The 21,301-nt window shown below is 44.9% G+C and overlaps 1 protein-coding gene across 1 annotated transcript in view; it reads left to right on the top strand.

Moving 5' to 3' along the window:
• Positions 1-21,301, top strand: part of LOC125463128 (dynein axonemal heavy chain 3-like) — a 556,635-nt gene that overhangs the window by 381,480 nt on the left and 153,854 nt on the right. Inside the window, 6 exon segments of the mRNA XM_059654753.1 lie at positions 2,063-2,177; positions 2,934-3,067; positions 5,145-5,330; positions 12,572-12,767; positions 15,205-15,225; positions 19,032-19,273. Of these exon segments, the coding sequence (XP_059510736.1) occupies positions 2,063-2,177; positions 2,934-3,067; positions 5,145-5,330; positions 12,572-12,767; positions 15,205-15,225; positions 19,032-19,273 (894 nt within the window).

A 21,301-nucleotide genomic window follows, 5' to 3' on the forward strand; every position in this document is an offset into this window, starting at 1 on the left:
CACCAATGTTGGGTGGCAGAGTGGGTATTGGGTGGGGGATGGATACCACTGTTGGGTGCGGGCAGCACAAATGTTGGGTTGAGTATGGCTGCCGGTGTTGGGTGATAGACACTGATGTTGGATGGGGGATGGGCAAAGATGTTGGGAAGAGTATGGGTATCAGTGTTTGGGAGCATGTGTTGGGGGTATATTTATTAATTTTTCATCTTTAGTCCAAACTCCTCTCCATTGGTTGTAAAGTGAGGCCTGCTATCTGCTCCATGCCATAGGATTAGACCTGATGGACTCCCTGTGTAGAGTTCACATTAACTCTTTCCCGACAAGGGTGTGTTGTGGAGAGTTACAAATCATTGCAGGATTACAAAAGGACTGAGGTGTCTGTCATAACCCAATATGTCACACCAAGGTTGCATTATTTGTGAATGATGAAACTTGCAAAATCCATCACTTTAGATTCTTTGAGTTCACCCAATTATGATGATTGCTCCTCATTTGCTGTTTTCATTATTCACAAAAAGAACACAAAAATTGTCGAGCTGCGAGTTCCCTGCTAAGAGAGCTGACATTTCCTCGTACTGATTCCGAGACAGATCCATCTAAACAAATGTGGGGGCACACAATTGGCAGAATGAATGAAGGCCAGAGTCCACATCATTCAGCTCCTGCTGCAAAGAGGAGACTGCATCTTTCTCTGAGCTATCAAATAGGACACAGGAGCAAGGACTGTCACAACTGTATAAATAAAGCATTATATACTTCATAGAGAAGGGTAATCTGTCTTTTTAAAAAGCATCCTACAATTTATATGACTGATTGATTGTGTTAATATACTGACAGCCAGAAAACAGACAGACTGGGGTGTACGTTCGATATTAGTTACAAAGGGAGGTATCTCGCTTTAAATTTGCCCTTAGACAACAAAATATGTCCTCCTAAAGCTTCTGGGAAATACAGGAGATTTGGAGGACCCACACAAGGAATTCCAGCATAATTGATTTTGTGATTCATCAAATTTAATGTGACACCTATCTTAAATTTTGGACAGATTAGGATACACAGCTTTCAACGTAACCTCCCAAAGAGGGCTTTAGACATATCCCCACAGGCTGAGAAAGTTCTCAGTCAATTAGAACTCAGTGACAACAGCATTCAGAAATCACCTACATCTTGTACCAGAATATTCCATGCAGTCTAAAAGTAGCATAACCATAGAAGGAGTAAGGAACAAGAAATATACTCTCTGCCTCTCCAAGCCTTCTCTAGTTGTTGAGTCCATCTGTATGAGTAGCATCCAACTATCCAACTACTGAAACCATCACAGCTGCTGAATTTGGACTTCAATTTTTCAACAGCTTCATTTTCATAGAATCCCTACAGTGTGGAAGCAGGCCATTTGGCCCATCAAGTCCACACCATCCCTCCAAAGAACATACCACCCAACCCATCCCTGTAACACAGCGTTATCCATAGCTAATCCACCTACCCTGCATACTGTGGGCAATTTAGCATGGCCAATCCACCTAACCTGCACATCTTTGGACTGTGGGAGGAAACCCACACAGACACGGGGAGAATGTGCAAACTCCACACAGACAGTCACCAGAGGCAGGAACCAAACCCATGTCCCTGGGTCTGTGAGGGCAGCACTGCTAACCACTGGGCCACCGTGCCTCCTATGGTAAGAGAAATCTTCAAGCATGTAAAAACTGTGCAGGGCAGCTCTGAACTGACAATACTTGTCCTGCTGCACAAAGTGCTTTTAAACAATAATGGTTGTAAGGGATGCCAATGTATTCTGGGATATCTGCTAAGTGGTACATTATTGTGGGTTTGGTGCCTGATGAGTTGGGGTAGAGAGAGGATGTGGGTGATGGTAGGGGTACAGTTAATGAGGTGAGTTTGGCAACATAAGGCAAGGCAATACATTGAATCTCGCAATGAAAATCTCACCAAAACATTTGGTGAAGTTCAAACTCAGCCAAAAAACAGCATGAGATTCAGCCCAAAGATCCAATCCAATATAGGAAACATTGTTTGACTTCCTTGCCTTTCTCCGTCACAGGTGTGGGATGATTTACATGGAACCAATGAATCTGGGGTGGGAACCATTGGTCCAGTCCTGGTTAGCTACAAAACTACCTCAGCAACTGACAGCAGAGCAGAGGCAGACTGTACAGGTATGTTCCTGAGCTTCCAATAGGCTCACAACCTAAGTTATTTCTGTTTTGTTTTTTGGGTATGCCATCTCTGACTAGCCCAGCATTTATTGCCCATCCCTGGTTGTCCTTCAGAAAGGCAGTGGTGGTCTTGAGCCAGTGCAGCCCATTGACCCACAATGCCCTTCGGGAGGGAATTCCAGGATTTTGCCCCAATGTCAGTGAAGGAACGGTGATGTATTTCCAAGTCAGGATGGTGAGTGGCTTGGAGGGAAACTTGCGGGTACTTGTTAATTCACTGCATTTTAATGCAAACAAGAAAGATGTCTTCAAAATCATGAGGGGTACAGACAGGGTGGGTAGCAAGAAGCTTTTTCCCCCAGATTGGGGGACTCAATTACTAGGGATCATGAGTTCAAAGTGAGAGGAGGAAAGCTTACGGGAGATATGCGTGGAAAGTTCTGTACGCAGAGGGTGGTGGGCGCCTGGAACGCATTGACAGTGGAGGTGGTAGACGCAAACACGATAGTGTCTTTTAAGATATATCTGGACAGGTACATTGGATGGGCAGGGAGCAAAGGGATGCAGACCCTTAGGAAATAGATGACAGGTGTAGACAATGGATCTTGATCGGCGCAGGCTTGGAGGGCCGAAGGGCCTGTTCATGTACTGTAATTTTCTTTTGTTCTTTGTTGTTCTTTGTTTTGAGTTGGAGTCTGATATTCTGAAATCACTGGAACAGGTGCAGTACCAGTGAATTGTTGTCTTTCTGCCTAGATGCTGTGTAATTGGCTGTTACCGCCCTGTTTGGATTTTGTCCAGAAGAAGTGTAACCTCATGGTACAGTCATCTCCCATGCACCTGACCATCTCCATGCTGAAAATCTATGAGAGCTTGTTGGCAGAAATCAGGTAAGGGCCTTCAAAGATCGTGGCTTTCAGGAAAATACAGCTGGGCATGTGGGTCAAGAGCTAGAGTCTGTTCCTTAGTCCCGTCAAGGATGGAGAAAGGTGACAGCAGAGAATGGGACAAAACCTCAGGGCCTGCTCACTGCCCCCAGGGTGGGCATCGCTACAATCGTGCTGGCTGAAGCTGCCATTGGCCAGACCATTCCTTGCCTATTTCCCTGCAATCCACCTCAGTTGCTGCCACCTCCTTTCATCTGCAGACATGTTGAAGATGGTCATACAAAAGGACTGGCAAAAGTTAAGGCCTCGAGATCCCATAATTGTAACTAACAAAGAGTGGAAGTAAGCCATTCGGCCCCTCATACCTGCTTTGTCATAGTTGATCTGGCTGTGATTGTGACACCAGTTCACTGTCTGCCCTCATAACCCTTAACCTCACTGTAGCTCAAAATCTGTCTCAGGTTTGAATTCTCTTGATGACCCTGACTCCACTATTCGCTGAGTAGAAAATCCCAAATTCCAATGTTCCAGTTAGAAGAAATTCCTCCTCATCTTATTTTTCTCCTAGAAGGGGAAACGTCCTTTCAGCTTCCAACCCTTTCAGGCTGCCTCAGAATCATAGAGGTCTACAACACAGGAAAAAAGACCCTTCGGCCCATCAAGTCTGCACTGTTCAAAATCAACCACCTAGCTATTCTAATCCTATTCTCCAGCACTTAGGGCATCACAAGTGTACATCTAGATAAATTCTTGAATGTTATGAAGGTTTCTGCCTTACCTACTCTCACAGACAGTGAGCTCCAGATTCCTACCACCCTCAGGATGAAAACAATTTTCCTCACATCCCCTCTAAACATCCTGCCCCATACTGGTTAGCACTGCTGCCTCAAAATTCAGAGATAGGGTAGAGGGTGGGTCTGGGTGGGATGCTGTTCGGAGGGTCGGTGTGGACTCGATCAGCCGAATGATCTGTTTCCACACTGTAGCGATTCTATGATTCTACGAAATCTATGTCTCTTGTTTTTGGATCCCTCCCTCAAGTGGCTAGAACGTGCATTTCAATAGGATCACCTCTCATTCCTCTAAATTCCAATGAGGATGAGGCCTTGCTAGACCTGTTAGTTGGGAACAATGTAGTCCAAGTAGATCAAGCGTCAGTGGGGTATATTTGGGAGACAATGATCATTGATCCATGACATCAACGGGGCAAGAACAAAGTTGATCTGGATAGACTGGAACCAAAGATTGGTAGAAGAAACAGCAACTGAGCAATGGGTTACCTTCAAAAAGGTAGGGATTGAGATGGGATCGGACAGGTGGACCAAGACCCCCATTAGGTAATAGTCCATCCTGAAAAGGGCAGTCCCTCACCAGTGTTTCTGTTTCGTTTTACAGATCAATGTGAATTCAACAAGTCAGTGGGCAGTGTGAAACAGACAGATTGTTTTCTGTACAGAAAGAGGAGGAAACAACGGACAGATCACAATCATATCCGTGAGAGTGAAATATAGTGACTCCTTATAAGGAACTGCTTCCCACACCTTCACTCTCACAATGTAACAATTCCGAGGAAGGAGAGGGAGCAGGTTCCGCCTCCTGCTGTGCTGCTCATCATCTAGCAATAACAATCAAAATAAAATCGATGCTTTTAAATTAGTCTGAGCATAGCGTGTGAACCACAATCTCCAGTGTTACTTCCTCTAATGGCTCCATACAAAAGGAATGAGGAAATAAATTAGCTTTTCTGCTCAAAAGCTAAAGAAAAATTCTTTCAGCTTTTAAGTTCAGTTTTTTACTTATGCTTTTGCAGAAGAGATGATCTGTTTTCTTTTAAATGCATCCACAGGATCATACGATGTTTGAGCTGAAGTAGGCCATTCAGTTCATCGATGTTCATACATAGGAAAATGTAGCAACCTCTCCCTGACTTTATTTAATAGCTGGAGAGATCTGGGCCATTGTGATACCTGCAGGAAAACATTTAAACTCTAGTTGATTTGTTGATCCGTTGAAGCAGGTCAAATGAACAATCTCACTCATTAACAGATAAAAAATTCACAGATGGCACCTTGTATTGTAGGTTCACTGAAGATCCCATTGGCGAGGCTGAGGAGATCTTTCTGGCCCTGAAAGAAGTGGATGAAAAGTGCTTCTCATCCACAGTACAGAAGGAGGTGGAAGAGATCACAAACCATCTGGTAGCTTATGCCTTCTTTTCAGTGGTCTGGTCGATTGGTGGTATGCTTGATCCTGCATCAAAGCCAAGGTAACATTCTGGGGCTGAAATTTGAATCATACATCAACAGCTCCAAAAGCTGTGCTGTTGTGGAGTTTGGGATGGCTTAAAAGCTAAGATGAAGGCATTAAATTCAAGCTACAAAGGGGTCAGAGGAGATTTACCAGGATGTTGCTGGGTATGGAAGGGTTGAGTTATAAAGCTAGGCTGGATAGGCTAGGAATTTTTTCACTGTAGCATAAGAGAGTGAAAGGCAACCTGATGGGAGCTCATAAAATCGTGAGGGGCATGGGTAGAGTTAATGGGAGTTGTCTTTTCCCTAGGATGGGGGATTTCAAGACTGGGCGCACATTTTTAACGTGAAAGGAGGGAGATTTTAAAAAAGACATGGGGGCAATTTTTTTACGCAGAGTGGTTCATGTGTGGAATGAACTTCCTGAGGAAGTGGTTGATGTTGGTACAATTACAATGTTCAAAAGACATTTGGAGAAATACATGACTAGGAAAGGTTTGGAGGGATATGGACCAGGAGCTGGCAGTTAGGACAAGTTTAGTTCAGGAAGGGTCTGTGAAATGTTAACTCTGATTTTTCATCATAGATGCTGCCAGACCTGCTGAGCTTTTCCAGCAATTTCTGTTTTTTTTTCATAGTTTGGTTTGGGATTATGTTTGACATGGACTGGTTGGACTGAAGTGCCTGTTTTTGTGCTGTGTGACTCTGACTCTATATGGTACCTTTAGATTTAGATCTGTTAATGGGGAGGCAATGGCCTAGTGGTATTAGTGCTGGACTTTTAGTCTAAGAAACTCAGCAAATGTTCTGGGGATAATAAAATGTGAGGCTGGATGAACACAGCAGGCCCAGCAGCATCCCAGGAGCACAAAAGCTGACGTTTCGGGCCTAGACCCTTCATCAGAAATGTTCTGGGGACGTGGGTTCAAATCCTGCCGCAGCAGATGTTGGAATTTGAATTCAATGAAAGGAAAATCTGGAATTAAGAGTCTCATGACCACCATGAATCCATTGTCAAATGTCAGGATAAATCCATCTGGTTCACTAATGTCCGTTAGGGAAGGAAATTGGTCATCCTTACCTGGTCTGGCCTGCATGTGACTCCAAACTTTCAGCAATGTGGTTGACTGTCAACTCAATTAAAGATGGGGCAACAAATGCTGGCCGAAACAGTGATGCTGATTGCTGACCTCAACAAACTTTGAATACTAAGGATTTACTGTGAGAAGTTTCTAGGAATTACTGAAATTGTGGCCAACACGTATTGTAACTTTTATAAATATTTGACCATTTAAAAACCTCCTTTGGAGGAGAAAGTGGGTGAGTAAAAAGCTCCAGGACTGGCTATGATAAAGGTCTTTATTCAAGATTATTCCTTTCTTGAATCGAGAGTTCAGAACATAAACATTACTAAAAGGAGACACAATGTCAAAACTTTTCATATTGCAAGCATCAGGATGAGAACAGAAGAAAGCAGAGTTGCAAAATGCAGGCCCCAATTTATATAGCTTGAGAATGACTGGGCCTCCATTGGCACCATGGTATAGTTGGAACAGCTAACCATCAGTCTCAGTTCTCAGACCAGGCAGGTGGACTCTGATTGGTGAGGATATTACTGTGGGAATAAAGCTGAGATTGTCAGTTTCCACCACCCCAACCTTCCCCAATGAAAGATGTACAATATATGTACAAATTCCTGTTATCTACATAAACCAGGGCTCCATGTGTTAATATATGTAACTTCCAGTGCCTAGAAACGAATCATACTAAGAGTTCAACTGTAAAACAGGCACAGTTTGAACACCATCAAGACCATCAATGGTCACCAGGATTATTGACACAGCCTGCCTGTTGTTGGGATAGCAGTGTAAAAAAAAATAGCTGTAGCATTCGCAACACTCTTCAGCTAGAAGTGCCTGGTGGATTATCTATCTCGGCCTTTCTCAGTGACTCCAGCATCACAGATGCCAGTATTCAGCCAACTTGATTCGCTGCACATGATACCAAGAAACAGCTGAAAACGTTGATTACTGCAATGTCCTTTGGGCCTAGAAGTATCTTGGGGGAGATGGTGACAAATTGGTAATGTCTGTCCCCTAGTAACCCAGAGTCCCAGGCTAATGCTGCGAGGACATGGGTTCAAGTCACTGTCATGGCAGGTGGTGAAATATGGACACATTAAAAGAAAATGTTGAATTAAAAGCTGATATTTTTGCCAATGACTATTGTAAAAATCCATTTTAGCTCACTAATGCTCTTCAGGAAAGGAAATCTGCCAACCTTACTCAGTTTGGCCGACATGACTACAGACCCACTTAATGTTAAGTGCCGACAAAAGTGATAGAGCGAGCCAAACAGTTCTAAAATAGGGCAAAAAATGGCATCCCTGACAGGGAAATAGACAAACCAAGAAAGAATTTTAAAAATGTATCAGAGATAATGAGAACTGCAGATGCTGGAGAATCCAAGGTAACAAAGCGTGGAGCTGGATGAACACAGCAGGCCAAGCAGCATCTTAGGAGCACAAAAGCTGATGTTTCGGGCCTAGACCCTTCATCTGATGTTCCACACTTTGTTATCAATAATTTTAAAAACTCCAGCAACAATACTGAAGCCTGTGTTCCAGAGCTTGCCTCTGCCCGAGCCAAGCTGGCATCTATGTAACAATGTGGAATATTGCCCAGATATGTCCTATACATAAAAAAGGACATATCCAACCCGGTCAATTACTGCCCGATCAGTCTACTCTTGATCGTCGGTAAAGTGATGGAATGTATCCATCAGTAGAGCTATCAAGCAGCGCCTGCTCAGTGACGCCCAGTTTCGGCTCTGCCAGGGCCACTGAGCTCCTGACCTCATTACGACCTTGGTTCGAACATGGGCAAAAAGCGCTGAACTCAAAAAGTGGGAGAAATAAGTCAGCATTTATTGCCCTTCCCTAATTGTCCTCAGTGAGGTGGTGAGTCACATTCTTGAAGTGCTGCAGCCCATGTGCTGTGGGTGCACCCAAAATGCTGGCAGGGAGGGAGTTCCAGATGTGATGCAGAAACACTGAAGTTCTTTGTTAGTAGAGCTCTCTGATGAAGGGTCTAGGCCCGAAACGTCAGCTTTTGTGCTCCTGAGATGCTGCTTGACCTGCTGTGTTCATCCAGCCTCACATTTTATTATCTTGGAATTCTCCAGCATCTGCAGTTCCCAAATTCTCTGAGTTCTTTGTTAGTTATGGTTTTAGTCATCTCTAGATACTGTCAGTCACAACTCCTCGCACTAAAGTAAATTTAAAACAAACCTTTAAAAACCAGGCAGCTTGGTGACACAGATAATAATGCTTCAGGATAAAATCCTGTGAGAATAACGTATGTAGTCATTTGAGCTGACAGTGGAGATAATTCCTGAAGCTAAATTATGACCAGCATTCACTGGAAAACCGAAGATAGCATGAGTCATGACTTTGAAAAACAGCACAATAGCAAGTTTTCACTGCACGTCTTACTCTGCATAATGCCTGAAGATTCATTTCATAAAATTCATTATTGACACCTACTTGGGAAATGAACCATCTCTCAGACCTCTATCTACCAAGCAAATGATTTGTATATTAAAAATGTTCTTCTTGCGTGCAGATCAGTCTTGATTCAATGTTAGAACTCCTATCAGAGACAAAAGATTGTGTGTTCATGCCAGCTCCAGAGATTCAAGCACAAAGGTTTGGAATCCTGCAAATTAACTCACCTCCTGATTCCCCAAAGCCTATCCACCATCTACAAGGCACAACTCAGGAGTGTGATGGATTACTCCCCACTTGCCTGGAAGAGTGCACTGAAGAAGCTTGAGAGCATCCAGGACAAAGCAACATGCTTGATTGGCACCACATCCACAAGCTTTCTCTCCATCCACCACCAACACTCAGTAGCAGCAATGCGTACTGTCTACAAGATGCACTGCAAGAATTCACCAAAGATCCTTAGGCAGCACCTTCCAAATCACTATTCTGACAATGTAAGAAAGAGGGTCAGAGGAAAATCATTGTGGCATCAACAGAGGTCATCACACTTCTGGACAATTGTTTAAAGTTTCTTAGTAAATACTAAACTAGGTATAGATTAAACCTATCAAATACTCAATAATCTCTCCTGGCCAGAGAAACACAATATAAAACAAACAAAAGCCTTGATACCGAGGCTGTTGACTTCCTGACACTTTGGGTTGAATTTTATAGACATCTGAACGATGTAGGCTGTGAGGTGAGATGTGACGCACGATTTGTGACAAATACAGTGAGGCCCAGTTCAACATCAAGATCATCCTGCCCCATTTTTTAATGTCTTACACGCGGCAAGGCGAGATTCTCACTAAGCAACTGCAAAATGCCAATTGATGTGTATTAATGCTTGTTAAATACCTTGCTAACTATACAACCTACCTCATTACTATTCAGAATCCTATTTTACCAAAGTTGATTCAGAGAGCCCCTGGCAGATTCAGCTCACCACTTGCTCCAAATGATCTTCATATTTGGCACTGGGTACCAACATCTCAGAGCACACTCCGTGAGCACCAGCCGGACTCGATGGGCAAAATGGGTTTACTTCCACTCCTATGTCTTATGGTCTTATGGTCTTATCTGTGGACGTTGGCATCTGTCATGTTCCAGCCTCTAAGTACCCTTGTGAGACATCTCCAATCCACTCACAATGTACTTCTGCACCTTGGGCTGCCCGGTAATCTCATTGTAATGCCGCAGCAAGGACACTGTGTACTCACGGACACAAACCCAGCTCGTGGACTGGGCCAGGCATTATCTCCAGGCTTTTCACTCACTGTCAATGCACTCACTCACTTTGAGCCTGTCTGGATGCTCGCAGTATCCCTGCCTTGCCTTTTTGTGCTTCACACCCTCAGCCAGAGACACCAAGCTCCTATCACTGCTGCCTTGCCTTGCTATTCAACACAGACACAAAGAAAGAAGGCTTGTCATTGATCTCAGCAGCCTCAGTCCAGTTAAGGAGTTAGGTTTCTATTAACACAGCCCTGGACTGACAGCAAAGTGTAGAGCTGGATGAACACAGCAGGCCAAGCAGCATCAGAGGAGCAGGAAGGCTGACGTTTCGGGCCTAGACCCTTCTTCAGAGATGGGGCAAGGGAACGGGGATCTGAAATGCTGTGGGAGTCAGAGCACTTGAAATGGATGTTGGTTTCTAGGTGGTTCCCGGAGATGGAGACAGAGAGGTCCAGGAAGGAGAGGGAGGTATTGGAGATGGCCCAGGTGAACTTGAGGTTGGGGTGGAAGGTGTTGGTGAAGTGGATGAACTGTTCGAGCTCCTCGTGGGAGCACGAGGCGGTGCCGATACAGTCATCACTGTAACAGAGGAAGAGGTGGGGTTTGGGGCCAGTGTAGGTACGGAATCGGGATTGTTCCACATAACCTACAAAGAGGCAGACGTAGCTTGGGCCCATGTGGGTACCCATGACCACCCCTTTTGTCTGTAGGAAGTGTTCCCACAACTACCTAGAATACACCTCCTCCCACCCACCTTCCTGCAAAAATTTCATCCCCTATTCCCAATTCCTTCACCTCCAACGCATCTGCTCCCAGGATGAGGCATTCCACTCCCATACATCTCAGATGTCCTCATTTTTCAAGGACTGCAACTTCCCCCCCACGTGGTCAGGGACACCCTCAACCGTGTCTCCCGCATTTCCCGCAACTCATTCCTCACACCCCCTCCCTGCAATAATAACCAATTCAGAATCCCCCTCGTCCTCACGTACCACCCCACCAACCTCTGCATCCAAGGCGTCATCCTTCGACACTTCCGCCATCTGCAATCCAACCCCACCACCAAAGACATTTTTCCCTCCCCACCCTTGTCTGCTTTCCTGAGGGACCGTGCTCTCCATGACTCCCTTGTCCACTCCACACTCCCCTCCAACCCCACCACACCTAGCACCTTCCTCTGCAACCGCAGGAAGTGCTACAACTGCCCCCACACCTCCCCCCTCACCCCCATCCCAGGCTCCAAGAAGGCTTTCCATATCAAGCGGATGTTCACCTGCACATCTGCCAATGTGGTATACTGCATCCGCTGTTCCCATTGTGGCCTCCTCTCCATCAGGGAAACCAAGCAGAGACTAGGGGACCGCTTTGCAGAACACCTATGCTCAGTTCGCAATGAACAACTGCACCTCCCAGTCACAAACCATTTCAACTCCCCCTCCCATTCCTCAGACGACATGTCCATCATGGGCCTCCTGCAGTGCCACAACGATGCTACCTGAAGGTTGCAGGAACAGCAACTCATATTCCGCTTGGGAACCCTGCAGCCCAATGGTATCAATGTGGACTTCGCAAGCTTCAAAGTCTCCCCTCCCGCTGCCCAGCTCGTCCACACCTCCCTCACCTATCCCCTCCTCCCACCTCAAGCCCTACCCCCATCTCCTACATACTAAACTCAACCTGCCCCCTTGACCTGTCCGTCCTCCCTGGACTGACCAATCCTCTCCCTAACTCCCCACCTACATTCACCTTCACTGGCTCCATCCCCGCCTCTTTGACCTGTCTGCCTCCTCTCCACCTATCTTCTCCTCTATCCATCTTCGATTCGCCTCCCCCTCTCTCCCTATTTATTTCAGAACCCCCTTCCCCTCCCCCGTTTCTGAAGAAGGGTCTTGGCCCGAAACATCAGCCTTCCTGCTCCTCTGATGCTGCTTGGCCAGTTGTGTTCATCCAGCTCTACACATTGTTATCTCAGATTCTCCAGCATCTGCAGTTCCTGCTATCTCTGGACTGACAGTATTTGTCAAAATTCACAGCAGCTTGTTAAAAATGATTCAGAATCAAGGGATGCCTATGATTGTGTAGGACCGTTGTTCTGGAAAGAGACCAAGCTGAAATGGGGCAGAAATCAGATGTGAGAGACCCATTCGGAGCAGGGCAGCTGGTTAATGAGGCATGTTTAGTCAGAAATGGTGGATACTTGGTAAGGCTCATGTCACAACAAAAAAGAACTTAATGTAATTTGGATGTAAACGAACAAAAAGTAAGATTCACCCCATTGTTCTGCAATTGCGTATTTTTTAAAATGTTTTCTGCACAGCTGCCCAGTGGGCATATCCAAATTTCAGAAATGTGGACAAGCATTTCCAGAATGTCACTCTGATAAGTATTGTATATCTTGATTCAAAACAAAAACATCATTTTAAGTCACTTTATATTTTAACATGGGTAATTCATACAGTAACAAATTTTAAATTGCAGATTCAGCGACTTTTTCAGCAACCTCTGTGAACGGGACTCATCATACCCAAGGCCGAAAGACTTAAAATTTCCACGAGCTTTACAAATCCCAAAGAAAGGGAGCGTTTTCGACTATGTCTATCTTAAGAGAACCTTTTCATCATGGTGTACATGGAAAGACCTGATCACTACTGTTGACATTCAGCAGTGTATAAACGTAAGTGGTTATTAAGCAATATATTCAAGGAGAGATGTGATTACTAAGGTGTGTAATTGTTCAGGAATGCAGTCATTAGACACTTACAAAAGTATGTGCTTAATAAGGGGGTCATTTCCTAAGTACATATGTTCTAAGAGATGTATTAAAATCAGGTGGACCCGGTGAAGCTACCAAACAGGACGACTTGTGTGTCGAGCAGTATAAGAACAAGTTATTAACAGAGCTAAGCGATCCCACAACAACGGATCAGATCTAAGCTCTGCTGTGCTGTTACATCCAGCTGTGAATGGTGGGAGATAATTAAACAACTCACTGGAGGCGGAGGCTTCACAAATGTCCTCATCCTCAACATTAGAAGAGGCCAACATAAGTACAAAAGATAAGGCTGAAGCATTGACAACAGTCTTCAGCCAGAAGTGCTGAGTGAATGATCCATCTTAGCCTCCCCCAGAGATCCCAAGCATCACAGACCAATCTTCAGCCAAATCAATTCACTCCATGTGCTTTCAACAAATGGCTGGTAGCATTAGTTACTGCAAAGGTTATGGGCCCTGTCAACATTCCAGCAGTAATCCTCAAGACTTGTGTTCCAGTTGTTGCCACACCCCTAGCCAAGCTATTCCAGTACACTTATAACACTGGCATCTACCCAAATGATGTGGAAAATTGTCCAGATACATTCTGTACACAAAAAGCAGGACAAATCCAACCCAGCCAATTACTTCCCCATCAGTCTCCTGTCGATCATCAGGAAAGTGATGGAAGGTGTCAGTAACAGTGATATGAAGCAGTACCTGCTCAGCAGTAACCTGCTCAGTGACGCCCAGTTTGGGATCCACCAGGGCCACTCAGCTCCTGACCTCATTACAGCCTTGGTTCAAACATGGACTTAAGAGCTGAATTCCAGAGGTGAAGCAAGAGTGACAGCCCTTGACATCAAGGCCACATTCAACCGAGTGTGGCATCAAGGAGCTCTCGCAAAACTGGAATCAATGGGTATCAGGGTAAAACTCTTCACTAGTTGGAGTCATACCTGGCACATAGGAAGCTGGTCATGGTTGTTGGAGGCCAGTTACCTCAGCTACAGGATATCTCTGCAGGGGTTCCTCAGGGTAATGTCCAAGGCCCAACCATCTCCAGCTGCTTCAATGTGCTTTCCTCCAACGTAAGGTTAGAAATGAGTATGCTCACAGATGGGGCCTCATTTACCTGTCCATTGCGGTCTGCCAGTCTAACAAACTCAGAAATATGAGGAGAAGCCTCGCTCACTTCCTCTCCAGCACAACTCAGACGTCACTCATAGCTGAATACTGATTTCTGAGGCAAACTTGGAGAAGATTATGTAAACCGGAAAGTAGCTATTTGCAATAGGCAAACTGCTGGACCCACAGCTGCTATATGTTGCCACAGATTTTACAACCTACAGCCTATCTTTGCCAAGAACCCAGCCAGGAGGCATATTTCACCAGAGGTGGCATTCTAAATTGCCAGCAGCACATGTTCCTTAATGGCCTCTCCTTGATGCTGCTCAGCTCAGTCATAATCAACTCTGGAGCATCCCAGCCAGCAAAAGGGAGATGAAAAACCCTGCTTGAGCCAGGGACCCGAGTGAGTTTTCATCAATCAGAAACTCATTAACTTTGTAGGAGGAGCAAGGTGGCTCAGGGCTTATCACTGCTGCCTCACAGCACCAGGGTCCTGGGTTCAATTCCACCCTGGAGCAACTGACTGTGAGAGTTTATAAATTCTCCCTGTGTCTGTGTGGTTCCCTGCTGGGGGCTCTGGTTTCTTCCCACAGTCCAAAGATGTACAAGTTAGGTGGATTGGCCATGCTAAATTGCTGATCGCTTTCAGGGATATGTAGGCCAAGTGTGTCAGCTATGGGAACTTTAGAGTTGTAGGGCATTGGATCAGTATGGGCTTGTTGGGCTGAATAGCCTGCTTCCACACTGTAGGAATTCTATTCTGTAGATATTGATGCTGACAGTTCAGCTGCTAAATTGCCATCATAGGCAAAATATAGATTATGAGTCGTGTTTAATTCTCCTCCAGCCAATCAATCTTACTCCTTCTGTATCTCCAAACCTTCCTGCTTCTTGTAGAGGATGAATTATGATTCTTTAATTGACATTAAATATAATTAAATCAAATTGTTGAAAGGATGATTGTTTTTGTTATATCGCACCCAACCGTAATTAATCACTGTATTGTTCAGCTGGTATCTGGATTATTGAAACAATAGTTACAGTACAGTTTATGGTAAAGCTTCATGACAGTTCTGAATAATAGGTTCTGAGTGAATATTATTACAATGTATAAGTAAGATCCTGTCAAGGTGGAATAATCTCAGTGTCAGTGTGTGTTCTTTTGCATGTTGCATTGTTCTTGATGGACATCCTGGGCTGTGTGCTGGATTGACCCTTTACCCATCCAGACCGATGACCAAGACATTTGGGTAGGTCAAAGCCACCAGTGACATTTGGAAGCCATGGTAGAGATTATATGTCAGTCGCTGCCATTTTGCTGATGATTAGACTTATTAGAAAAAGTGGGAATATTAAGCCCTGCTATTGAATTTGTCCTCTCCTTTAACGCTGAGAGACTCCACTTACATGAGAAACTGCACCAATTCAAATATTACATCAGTCCTCACTGTGCTAACTCCATTCTGAAGCTCCACCATTCTGAGTCACCCATGGAAACAAATCACTGAATAATCTCATTCAGTTCTACCACAGTTAGAGTTTGAAGTAGCTGGAGCTAAGGATTTGATAACAGAATCTAACCACTTTTATAGCAGTCTCCTCACTGAATACATATTTGAGTCCTTTGTATTTTGCTGATAGCTTGAAATTGCAGCAGAGTGAAATGAGAAGTGCCACTTGAATGAAATTGCTGCGGGAAGGTTCAGTGAGTGTTTGATTTTGACATTCAAACAAACCCAAGAATGAACTCAAGTTCAAGATCCTAGAATCATAATCTTCATTATAGCCCAATGTAAGCAGCAGGGGCAAAACTGCAGAGGGAGTTTGAAACAAGCGTGAGAATTTTGAAATGAAAGCATCGGACCTGAGTTGAGAGGGTTTCAGCAGCAAATGAGCTGAGACAAAGGCATATCTGGTGAGAGACCCAGAGGTCAGAGATGTAGCGTCACTTCCTTCTTTTATACTCTATGCTACTACTTAAAAACCTGAAGAAACCTCGTCAAAGACCTCAATCAAATCAGTCAGACGTGACCTGCCCTTGAAAAAGCCATTTGTTCTAATGCAGCCGTGCCATCTGTTCTTCACGCTTCCCCTTAGCCTTCCTTCTTCCAGCCTTCCTGCAGTCGAGGTACTCTTCCTGATTTCTATTGCTATTATTTTCCCGGTATCATCAACCTAATTATAATTTCCATCAGTTTATCCATTATTGATGTTAAGCTGACAGGTCTGTAGTATTCTGGGTTATCCTTTGACCCCTTCTTAAACATTGATGTCACATTTACAATCCTCCAGTCCCCCACGGCTAACCCTGTGTTCTGGGAAACCAACAAAATCTCTGTCAACGGCTTGACAATTTGCTCCCTCACTTCTCTCAGCAATCTATAAGGGATCCATTCTGGGCCTGACACCTTGTCTACCTGGAGCATTGCCAGCCTCTTTAGCACCCCTTCTTTGTCCACAGCCACACTTTCAACTGGGCCATTATCACCATCCTCAAATTTGATAAAGACAGAAGCAAAGTATTCATTTAGTACCGCTGCTGGATCCTTAGCTTCAGTTAGCAGTGTATCCTTATGGGCTCCACTTTATCCTTCCCTAATCGTTTATCATTACACGTGTTTGAAGAACATTTGTTCTAATGCAGCCGTGCAATCTGTTCTTCACGCTTCCCCTTAGCCTTCCTTCTTCCAGCCTTCCTGCAGTCGAGATACTCTTCCTGATTTCTATTGCTATTATTTTCCCGGTATCATCATAAGCCTACTTTATCTTGCTTATTTTTTCATCGATACCCTTAGTCAACAACCGTACTCTCCCATGGCAGAGCTAAACCTCTCAAGGCTAATGCCAACAGATGGCCTTCACAATAAAAGGCTTTACCTGCATCACAGACACAACATGTTGAGTTCCAACAAAAATGTTGCGACCTCAAAGGCCTTGGATTCTTTACTCAACCCAAAGCCATGGGGGTCATTGTGGAACCCATTACTAACCTTAACCCATTACTAACCTTAACCCATTATTCCCTGTGAAACAGTCAACCACAGGATCACAATTTGTCACAGAATTGTACAATGATGTGCAGTACAATAAGCTGCAACCTTCACTCATGGCAGATATTGACTCAACCTTACATAAAATAGCCTAACAGAAACATATCACTGCAACAAAACTGACCAGCACCCCTATTACAGTTTCTGATGGGAAGACAGTAAGTACATACCAAATGCAGCAATCAAACTGTTATGGTTCATTCCTCGTGATTAGTCAGAATTGTCACAAAATCTTGGACTCTGAGTAGCAGATGTAAGTAAGTGAGTCATCTTGTAGATCAAATGTTTATTGTTTGTTCTGTAATGAAGGTCCTGAGGAACACGATCAAGAACTGGGTAGCTGTAAGCAGGTCAGAGCTGTAACATCTAAAGGCCAACATCCCAGAGTGGTTACCCAGGTGACCATTATTCCAGAAGGGTCTAGTACATGAGGCATGTGATAATTGTGGAAAGTACAGGAAAAGCGACTGTCATGTTAAATAGTAGTTGCATGCTCAGGAAATTACTTCCTTGGCCGGCAGAAGTGGGGAATAAGAAAGTGCATTATCTTCCAAACCCACAGCAATTTTCATCTAGAAAGACAGGGGAAGCAGATATATGGGAACACCACCACCGGCAAGTTCCCCTCTGAGCTGCTCACCATCCTGACTTAGAAATATATCACCGTTCCTTCACTGTCGCTGTGTCATATTCCTGGAATTCCCTCCCTAATGGCATTGTGGGTCAACCCACAGCAGGAGGACTGCAGCAGCTCAAGAAGGCAGCTCACCACCACCTTCTCAAGGGCAACTAGGGATGGACAAGAAATGCTGGCCTAGCCCATGTTGTCCACATCCTATGAAAGAATGAAAGAGAAAGCTAGAGGAATTTGTTTGGAAAGGTTTGTGCAGAATAGAACTTGAAGATAAATTAACAAGAGAGGTATAACAAAGGGAATTGGATTGTTGCAGAGAATTGAATCTGCTTTGAGGTACCAGATAAAACTTAACCAGGTTCGCCACATTGGTGGATTCATCCTGAGAAGCGTTGATACAGATAGAATAAAAGGTTAAAGTGAAGCTAGTAGCTAGGGGTTTTGAAATAATGACTAGTTAATACAAATGTTACAATAGACTCTCTCACAGATAGAAAAATAAGTTAGATTTCTGTTTTTTTGGTCACACATTCATCAGAGCGCAGATCACATTTTTGCAAACCAATGCTTTTGAAAACTGGATAAGGAGGCAGAAGCTGCAAAAGGAAAATTTCCAAAATTAAATAAATATAACTATGACGTCAGTGATGCTTCCAGCAGGTAGTATTGTATTGGATGGGATCTGTTTTACTAAGGACAGTTAGTGCTCCACTAAATATCGATCCCACAATGTTTTATTTGTATCGGAAGAGAAAACCTTCAAGCTCCTTCAAGATGCAGATTGACTATTTCTTATTGGTGGTGCTGTGGAATTTCAGAACTGTTTTCTTAATATAACCAGAGTAGAATTTCAAAATCAGAGTCAGGCTTTTGGTGCTTTTAAGCATATAATTTAGCTGTTAAGCAGAAAGGTCTGGAATAACTTTATATTGACAATCCTATAACAAGAGAGCTACTCCAATTCTGGTTAATCAAGTGCGATAGCCTGTTTAAGGCCCATGGGGAATCACGCATTAATGGAGATTGTCAATTGTGACAATAGCATGTCCAGCTCGATCTCATCGCCTTTATAAAGTAGAGCCAAGGATCGGTCAGCAGAATTGTTTTTCCCAGATTGGGGATTAGTTTATGTACACCATGAGTAATGGCTGTATTTTGGTGTTCAGCAACAAGTGATGTCCCTTTCCAGTGGGTTTCCTGAGTTATTACAATAGGGTAGGTCCTCACAAAATGATAATATAACCAGACCCCATAAAACGAGAAAGAGATAAACAAAATCCGCGACCGGTACTTGTCAGTTTCTGTTCTTGCTCAGTAACAAGCTGTTTCTATTGATTAATTTCAGCTTAAATTTGTACTTGCATTGTCCCAGCAGCTGAATGACATTATTGTCAGCACCACGGAGGCAGCGATGCAGACATATTTTCTTGAGAAGTTGTTGCTGCACGATAAGCCATTGCTGTTTGTAGGACCCACAGGCACTGGCAAGACAGCTATCACCAACAGCTTCCTGCGAAACCTCCCGACCCAGAAATATACTGTGTGCCAAATCACTTTCTCAGCACAGACTACAGCCAGTCAAACCCAGGAGATCATCCTCACACAGCAAGAAAAGTATGCATACATAATTGTTCATAAATGCTCATCAAATACTTATTGTGTAGTGGGAATAAGGTTTTATTTTACAGACCGTGAAATTGAAGGAATCCAATCTGTGGAAAAGCTAATGCTTTTGCCAGGAGCTATTTTGGAAAAGAGTCATTTTGGTTGAACTTTGCTGCTTTAATGTCTTCAATTCAAAAGCAAAGCTACAACTGGGTGAAGGAACAAATTCACAAATGGTGCCCAGGCCAATTTGAAAGCAGGCAAGCTGCCCAGTCACTTTGGAAGGCTGATAGCTCACAAACAGAGATGAGTATAGATTGGTGGATAAAGTAAAGAAACAAGGAGACATGAGACAGTAGATAATAAAGTGTGAAGCTGGATGAACACAGCAGGACAAGCAGCATCTCAGGAGCACAAAAGCTGACGTTTCGGGCCTAGTCCCTTCATCAGAGAGGGGGATGGGGAGAGGGTTCTGGAATAAATAGGGAGAGAGGGGGAGGTGGACCAAAGATGGAGAGAAAAGAAGATAGGTGGAGAGGAGAGTATAGGTGGGGAGGTAGGGAGGGAATAGGTCAGTCCAGGGAAGACGGACAGGTCAAGGAGGTGGGATGAGGTTAGTAGGTAGGAAATAGAGATGCAGCTTGGGGTGGGAGGAAGGGATGGGTGAGAGGAAGAACAGGTTAGGGAGGCAGAGACAGGCTGGGCTGGTTTTGGGATGCAGTGGGGAGAGGGGATGAGCTGGGCGGGTTGTGTGATGCAGTGGGGGGAGGGGACGAACTGGGCTGGTTTTGGGTTGCGGTGGGGGAAGGGGAGATTTTGAAGCTGGTGAAGTCCACATTGATACCATTGGGCTGCAGGGTTCCCAAGCGGAATATGAGTTGCTGTTCTTGCAACCTTCAGGTGGCATCATTGTGGCACTGCAGGAGGCCCATGATGGACATGTCATCTAAAGAAAGAGAAGGGGAGTTGAAATGGTTCACGTCTGGGAGGTGCAGTTGTTTACTGCGAACCGAGCGGAGGTGTTCTGCAAAGCGGTCCCCAAGCCTCTGCTTGGTTTCCCCAATTTAGAGGAAGCCACACTGGGTACAATGGATACAGTATACTACATTGGCAGATGTACCTCTGCTTAATATGGAATGTCATCTTGGGGCCTGGGATAGGGGTGAGGGAGGAGGTGTGGGGACAAGTGTAGCACTTCCTGCAGTTGAAGGGGAAGGTGCCGGGTGTGATGGGGTTGGAGGGGAGTGTGGAGCGAACAAGGGAGTCACGGCGAGAGTGGTCTCTCCGGAAAGCAGACAAGGGTGGGGATGGAAAAATGTCTTGGGTGGTGGGGTCGGATTGTAGATGGCAGAAGTGTCGGTGGATGATGCGTTGTATCCGGAGGTTGGTGGGGTGGTACGTGAGAACGAGAGGGATCCTCTTTGGGCGGTTGTGGCAGGGGCGGGGTGTGAGGGATGTGTTGCAGGAAATGGGGGAGACGCGGTCAAGGGCGTTCTCGACCACTGTGGGGAGAAAGTTGCGGTCCTTGAAGAACTTGGACATCTGGGATGTGCGGGTGTGGAATGCCTCATCCTGGGAGCAGATGTGGCGGAGAAATTGGGAATAGGGGATGGAATTTTTGCAGGAGGGTGGGTGGGAGGAGGTTTATTCTAGATAGCTGTGGGAGTCAGTGGGCTTGAAATGGACGTCAGTTACAAGCTGGTTGCCTGAGATGGAGACTGAGAGGTCCAGGAAGGTGAGGGATGTGTTGGAGAAGGCCCAGGTGAACTTGAGGTTGGGGTGGAAGGTGTTGGCGAAGTGGATGAACTGTTCGAACTCCTTGTGGGAGCACAAGGCGGCGCCGATACAGTCATCAATGTAACGGAGGAAGAGGTGGGGTTTGGGGCCTGTGGAGGTGCGGAAGAGGGACGGTTCCACGTGACCTACAAAGAGGCAGGCATAGCTGGGTCCCATGCGGGTGCCCATGGCCACCCTCTTTGTCTGTAGGAAGTGGGAGGAATCGAAAGAGAAGTTGTTGAGGTTGAGGACGCATTCGGC

Source organism: Stegostoma tigrinum, chromosome 25 (genome assembly GCF_030684315.1).
Source record: "Stegostoma tigrinum isolate sSteTig4 chromosome 25, sSteTig4.hap1, whole genome shotgun sequence".
In the NCBI taxonomy this organism is placed as follows: domain Eukaryota; kingdom Metazoa; phylum Chordata; class Chondrichthyes; order Orectolobiformes; family Stegostomatidae; genus Stegostoma; species Stegostoma tigrinum.